General features: G+C 74.1%; 2 protein-coding genes across 2 annotated transcripts; one reads left to right on the top strand and one right to left on the bottom strand.

Moving 5' to 3' along the window:
- Positions 1-248: 248 nt before the first annotated feature.
- On the bottom strand, positions 249-2,977 carry CLP1 (cleavage factor polyribonucleotide kinase subunit 1; the record flags this gene model as incomplete). The annotated part of the gene is made up of 3 exons (XM_082317985.1): positions 2,949-2,977; positions 2,081-2,718; positions 249-920 (listed from the first exon to the last, which is right to left on the bottom strand). The coding sequence occupies exons 2-3, from the start codon at positions 2,684-2,686 to the stop codon at positions 249-251; spliced, it is 1,278 nt and encodes a 425-aa protein (XP_082174111.1). The 5' UTR covers positions 2,687-2,718; positions 2,949-2,977.
- On the top strand, positions 2,906-6,104 carry YPEL4 (yippee like 4; the record flags this gene model as incomplete). The annotated part of the gene is made up of 5 exons (XM_082317334.1): positions 2,906-2,989; positions 4,340-4,669; positions 5,169-5,212; positions 5,588-5,696; positions 5,992-6,104. The coding sequence occupies 5 exons, from the start codon at positions 2,906-2,908 to the stop codon at positions 6,079-6,081; spliced, it is 657 nt and encodes a 218-aa protein (XP_082173460.1). The 3' UTR covers positions 6,082-6,104.
- Between the last annotated feature and the right edge of the window lie 71 nt (positions 6,105-6,175).

Here is a 6,175-nt window from a genome sequence, read left to right as displayed (position 1 = left end):
GCCACGGAAGGGCGCATGCGCGGGACGTACCACGGCGGGGCGGAGCCGGGGGGAGCGGACGGCACCACTGGGGGGGGGGGGGGGGCGCGACGACCCCCGGGGCCGAGCCCCGGGCAGGGCCCGGCTGCCGCCGCTCCCCGGGCACCCGCGGCGGGCAGACACGCAGCCGCCAGCGAAAGGCTTCGAGGTTTAATAACGAACGGTACAAAAGGCATCGCGCGGCGCGGCGGGCCCGGCCCCGCTCCTCCCTACTTCAGGTCCATGAAGCGGATGTCCATGATGAGGAGGAAGCTCTTGGGCAGCGGCCGCGGCGCGGGGGAGAGCACGGTGAAGACCTGGCGCTCCAGGTCGACGCCGGTGACGACGATGAAGCCGGCCACGCTGGTCTCCGAGATGTTGTCGTCAGGGCCGTCGGCGGTGCTGACGCTCAGGAGGTGGTGCACCATGTCCCGGCCCGGCGTCACCGGCACCAGCTTCAGCTGGTTGTCCTCCTGCGACATGCCCAGGGGCAGGCAGGAGTCCGGGATGGTGGGCGCCCCCACCTTGTAGATCTTGACGTCGGAGAACTTGACGTCGAAGGCGTGAGGGTAGAAGCAGCCCCGGAAGCCGTAGAAATACTCCCGGATGCGGTCGTCGCGGCACTCCCGCCGGAAGTCCTTGGAGCGCTCCACCACCCCGCCGGACTTGGGGAGCAGGACGGTGCGCACGAAGTGGGGCAGGTCCCTCTTCAGCTCGTTGTAGAGCCGCTCCTGGTCCAGCACCACCACCACGTCCACCTCGAAGGCGGAGGCGGCGTGCACCAGCGCCTGGTAGCCCGAGCCCTTCACCCAGCCGCAGGTGTTGATGACGCAGCCGCTGACGGAGGCGCGGCGGTTCACCTCGCAGCGCTGGTTGAAGACATCGGCCAGGCGGGACGTGATCTGCGGGGCAGACGGGGGGAGGCGTCAGGCCAGAGAAGAGACCCTTCTGGCGCACCCGCGTCCCCAGACCTCAGCCGCTCTCCCCAGCGCCGTCCCCACCTCCTCCACCACCCCAAGCCGCAGTTCCCGCAGCGGGACCACGCTGGCTCAATGGGGTGAGACGCTCGGGGGAGCGGGCGGTCCCTGAACAGCACCAGAAGGGCAGGGGGCCGGCGTGCCAGGCCCCGTCCCGCTCCTCGGGGACACAGCGATCCGCCCTCCGCGCTGTTCCGAACGCGTGCGGTTATTTACTGCTCGGGTGCAGGTGCAACGCCCGGCTCCTGGGCAGCCACCCGGGACAAAATTCTTTCTTCCCCACCCTCAACCGGTAGCTGGGCGATTTGCCGCACAGAGGCTGAAGCCATTCCTAAAACACGTTACAAGCACTTAAGGGTGCTCGACTGCGGCAGGAGAGCCGCTTCTCTGCCCCAAGGGCGGCCAGGGCAAGGGCAGCGCGGGGCTGCAGTGGCCTTCGGCCAAGCAGGGGCCTCTGGCACCAAACAGCAGCGGCGGGAGGACCCTGGGGATTCGGGTCAGCTTTTTGGGCGCCTTCAGGATTTTCTTGGGCTTCTTTCCACCCGGGTTTCCAGAACCGGAGCGCCAGGCCACAGCAGCAGGAAGGAGGGGGTCCCTGCAGGGGAGTGAAGCTGCGCGGTGACGGCTGCTGCGCTCTGGCTAACGCTGGCTCCACGCAAGAGCCATCGGACCGTTCCCGCGGCCGTGCTCTGCTCCCCTCTCACCTACCGCACACCGCGGGCTGGGCCGGCTCGGTGTGTGTGACCCGCGGCTCTGGCTTTGCCCTCCGCGGCCAGCCACGACTCGGAGCCCAGGAAGGGCCCGGCGCGGGGGCTCGTGGGCAGGGAAAAGCTCAGTCCTGGTCCCTCAGCTCCTCCCCTCCTCAGGGGGCTCCTCCAGCCCCTCCGCCATCTCCGTGTCGCCTCTCCCCGCGCCGCCTCGGCCCTCCCCACGGCTCCCTCAAGCTGCAGCGCCCAGAAGCGGGCGCAGGGCTCGGGGTGGGGACGCGACACAGTTTTGTACAGCAGCAGAAGCGCCGGGACGGTCCCGGGCGGCAGGGATTGCCGGAGCCCGGCTGGGAACCGGGGCGGGACCCCCACACTCACCTTGTTGTAGAGCTTGATGTTGGTGCCGGGGGTGGTGGAGCCGAAGTGGTAGACGAGCGGGGCCTGGAGGGAGAAGCCCTCCTCCACGTCGGCCGGCCGCTCGATGTAGAGCGCGCCCATGGTGCCGGGGATGGAGACGGAGCCCTGGCCCACGTCCAGCTCCACGAAGGTGGGCCGGCGTCCCAGGCGCACGGCGTAGTTCAGCAGCAAGCGGCAGACGGTCGACTTACCCACGTCGGTGGGCCCCACCACCATGACGCGGGGGCCCCGCTCGTCCTCCCGCTCCGCCTGCCGCCGCATCTGCTCCAGGGCCGTGTGGGTGTTGAGGTAGAGCAGCATGGGGGTGTCCTTGGAGACGTAGGCCACCTCGGTGCGGCCGCTGAGCTGGACGGTGCAGCCGTGCCAGGTGAAGACGGCCACTTTGGCGCCGGCGTCGAAGGTGAACTTCTTGTTGCGGGTGAGCTCGGTGCCGAAGACCTCGGCCATGCCGGTCAGCAGCTCCAGCTGCACCGTCTGCGAGGCCTCCACCTCGAACCGCAGCTCCGTCTCCCGCTCCAGCTCGAACTTGGCGACCTGCTTCTTCTCCTCGCCGCCATCGTCCGCCATGGCGCGCTGCCGGCCCGGGCCTCGCCTGCCCGCTGCGGGGAGGGCGCCGGGTGGGCGGCGGGGCCGGGCCTGGCGGGGCCGGGCCTGCCCGCCCCGGGCCTTGCCCCCCCGGCCGCCCCCCCGGGCCTGGCCCGCCCCGGGCCGTCCCCCGGGCCGCCCCCCCGCTCCCCGCCCGCTGCGGGGGTCCCGGTCCCCCCTCCCCGCCCTCAGGCCGTTGCCATGGCACCCGCCGGTGCCGCCCGCCCGCCCCGCGCCCACCTACCGGTGCCGCCGCGCTTCCGGGCCGCCGCGGCTGCGCCGGAAGTGAGGTCAGAGAAGCGCGCCCGGGCCGTTGGGCGGGGGGAGCTGCGGCGGGGGTTGCCATGGCAGCCGCGCGGGGGGCCGCCGCGGTGACGTGTGACGCAGCGGGGGGGGAGGGGGGGGAGGCGGGGCTCATTTACATCTCATCTGCATACGGCCAGCACCACGCCCCCTCCGCCGCCGCGGGCCCCGCCCTCGTCTGCATCTCATTTGCATCTCATCCGCATCTCATTTGCGCGCAGCCCCCCGCTCCCCCCCCGCCCGATTTACATCTCATCTGCGTGCGCCCGGGGCCCGGGCCGGGGGGGCGGGGGGCGCCGGCGCCCGCAGCGCTTCCCCGGCGGCGGGGCTGACGTCGGAGGTGCCGGGCGGTGACGTCACGGCGGCGGGGGGATGAGTCACGGTGCCGTGATGCAGTGCCCGGGCACGCAGGGCCCCCCCCCGCCCCCGCCCCCGCCCCCCCGCGGCCGCCCGCTGCCCCCGCCCGGCGCCCGCCCCGGGGACAGCGGCAGCGGCGGCGGGGACAGCGGGGACAGCGGGGACAGCGGCAGGCGGTGAGCGGCGCCCGGGCCCCCGGGACGCCCCCGGCACCCCCACCGCGTGTCCCCCGGGACCCCCGTCCTGTCCCCGGGACCCCCAACATCCCCCCATGGACCTCCATCCTCCCGCCCCGGGACCCCCGTCGTGTCCCCGGGACCCCCCACTCCCCCCCCGGGACCCCCAATATCCCACCGGGACCCCCGACGTGTCCCCGGGACCCCCAATATCCCCCCAGGACCCCCGTCCTGTCCCCCCATGGACCTCCATCCTCCCGCCCCGGGCCCCCCACTCCCCACCGGCACCCCCTTCCTCTCCCCGGGACCCCCGTGGTCCCCCCCGGGACCCCCAATATCCCACCGGGATCCCCGTCCTGTCCCCGGGACCCCCAACATCCCCCCATGGACCTCCATCCTCCCGTCCCGGGACCCCCGTCGTGTCCCCGGGACCACCAATATCCCACCGGGACCCCCGACGTGTCCCCGGGACCCCCAATATCCCCCCAGGACCCCCGTCCTGTCCCCCCATGGACCTCCACCCTCCCGTCCCGGGCCCCCCACTCCCCACCGGGACCCCCGTCGTGTCCCCGGGACCCCCCCACCCCCGCGGGATCCCGGTCCCTTTTTGGGGAGCCCCAGCCCCCGTTAGGAGCCCCCCCCGCCCCGCTCCCTCCGGACCCCCGGTCTCCCCGGGGACCGCCGGGAGGGGCGGTGCCGTGAGCTCGCCCGGTCTCAGCTGGCAGCGGGGCGGGGGGCGCCGGGGCGGGGGGGCCCCGGCCCTGCCGCCCCCTCACCGCCTCCCCTTCACCCTTCTTAGGCCGCCCCCCCTTTTCCGCCTCCTTCTCGCCTGGGGGGGCCCGGGGCGGCGGGGCCCCCCGACCTCGCCGCGGGAGGAACGACGGCTCTCGGGGCTCTGCTGCGCTGCTTCCCCTGCGAGCGGCTCTGCGGGGGCTGCACGGTGCCCCCCGCCCCCCCGCGCCCCGCCGGGGCCCTGCCGCCCGCCATGCCCCCCGCCCGCCGCCGCCTGCCCCCCGCCGCCCGCCTGCCCCCCAGGACCTTCCACAGCTACCTGCCCCGCTCCCACCGCACCTACAGCTGCGTCCACTGCCGGGCCCACCTGGCCCGCCACGAGGAGCTCATCTCCAAGGTGCCCTCGATGTCCCCCCCGGGTGGCCCTGGGCCAGCAAGCGTCCCCCGCTGTGCCCCCAGGCCAGTGAGCTTCCTCCCGAGGTGGCCCTGGGCCAGCGAGCGTCCCCCGCCGTGCCCCCAGGCCAGTGAGCTTCCTCCCGAGGTGGCCCTGGGCCAGCGAGCGTCGCCCCCATGGTGCCTGTGGCGTGGCAAGTGTCCCCGCCGTGGTGTCCCCCGGGGGGAGAGCACTGCCCCAGTGTTGTCCTCGAGGTGGGGACATTCCCCACGGTGCCCCCGCGGTGGCAGGCGTTGCCCCTGCGTCCCCAGAGTAGCCAGTGTCCCCCCCCGGTGTCCTGGGGGTGGCAGGGGTCCCCTGTGGTGCTCCCACGGAGGTGACCGTCTCCCCCTCGGTGTCCCCGGGCCGGCGCGTTGCATGGTGGTGATGCGGCGGGACGGGGGGACGCGGGTGGCCCAGGGGACACAGGGCGCAGCCGGTGACTCGCGCCGTGTCCCCGCAGTCCTTCCAGGGCAGCCACGGCCGTGCCTACCTGTTCAACTCCGTGTGAGTACCAGCGGGCACCCCGGGACGGCGGCCATGGGCGGGGGTGCCAGCGGGGGTCCTGGGCTGCGGGCACCGGGGAGGCACCCGGGGCTGCTGTCCTGGCAGTGCCGGGCTGTGCCACGCCGGGCTGAGCCATGCTGGGCTGTGCCACACCAGGCTGAGCCACACTGGGCTGTGCTGTGCCAGGCTGAGCCGTGCCGGGCTGTGCTGCACCAGGCTGAGCCGTGCCGGGCTGTGCTGTGCCAGGCTGAGCCGTGCCGGGCTGAGCCATGCTGGGCTGTGCCACACCAGGCTGAGCCGTGCCGGGCTGTGCCATGCTGGGCTGTGCCGTGCCGGTGCCCGGCGGTGGCCCACCTCCCGGCTCTCTGGGCGCAGGGTGAACGTGGGCTGTGGCCCGGCGGAGCAGCGGCTGCTGCTGACGGGGCTGCACTCGGTGGCCGACATCTTCTGCCAGAGCTGCAAGACCACCCTGGGCTGGAAATACGTGAGTGCCCCCGCGCCCGGCACCCCCGCCCCGCTGCCCCAACCCTCACCGTGGGCACCAGCCGGGGCACCCTGAGCCCGCCCTGAGGGCACTGCCCCGGGCACCCCAACTCCCTGGTCTGGGCGCCCCGAACCCGTAACGGGGGCACCACCCCGGGCACCCCGAGCCTTTGCTGTGGACACGGCGCTGGGCGCCCCAAAGCCCCGGCGGAGGCGGCACCCCGGGCACCCCAACCCCACGGCCTGGGCGCCGGCGCCCCGCCGGGGGCACGGGGGTCTCACGCCGTCTCCCCCAGGAGCAGGCCTTCGAGAGCAGCCAGAAGTACAAGGAGGGGAAGTTCATCATCGAGATGTCGCACATGGTGAAGGAGAACGGCTGGGACTGAGGGGCTCGGCGGGGGCTCGGCGGGGGCTCGGCGGGGGCACCCCCGCCCCGGCGGGCAGCCGCCCCGGGGTGCTGGCGGTGGGTGCCCCCACCTT

Source organism: Platalea leucorodia, assembly GCF_965183815.1.
Source record: "Platalea leucorodia genome assembly, chromosome: 7".
Lineage (NCBI taxonomy): Eukaryota > Metazoa > Chordata > Aves > Pelecaniformes > Threskiornithidae > Platalea > Platalea leucorodia.
Note: the sequence above shows the minus strand (reverse complement) of the source record. Positions and strands in the feature narration are given on the sequence as shown.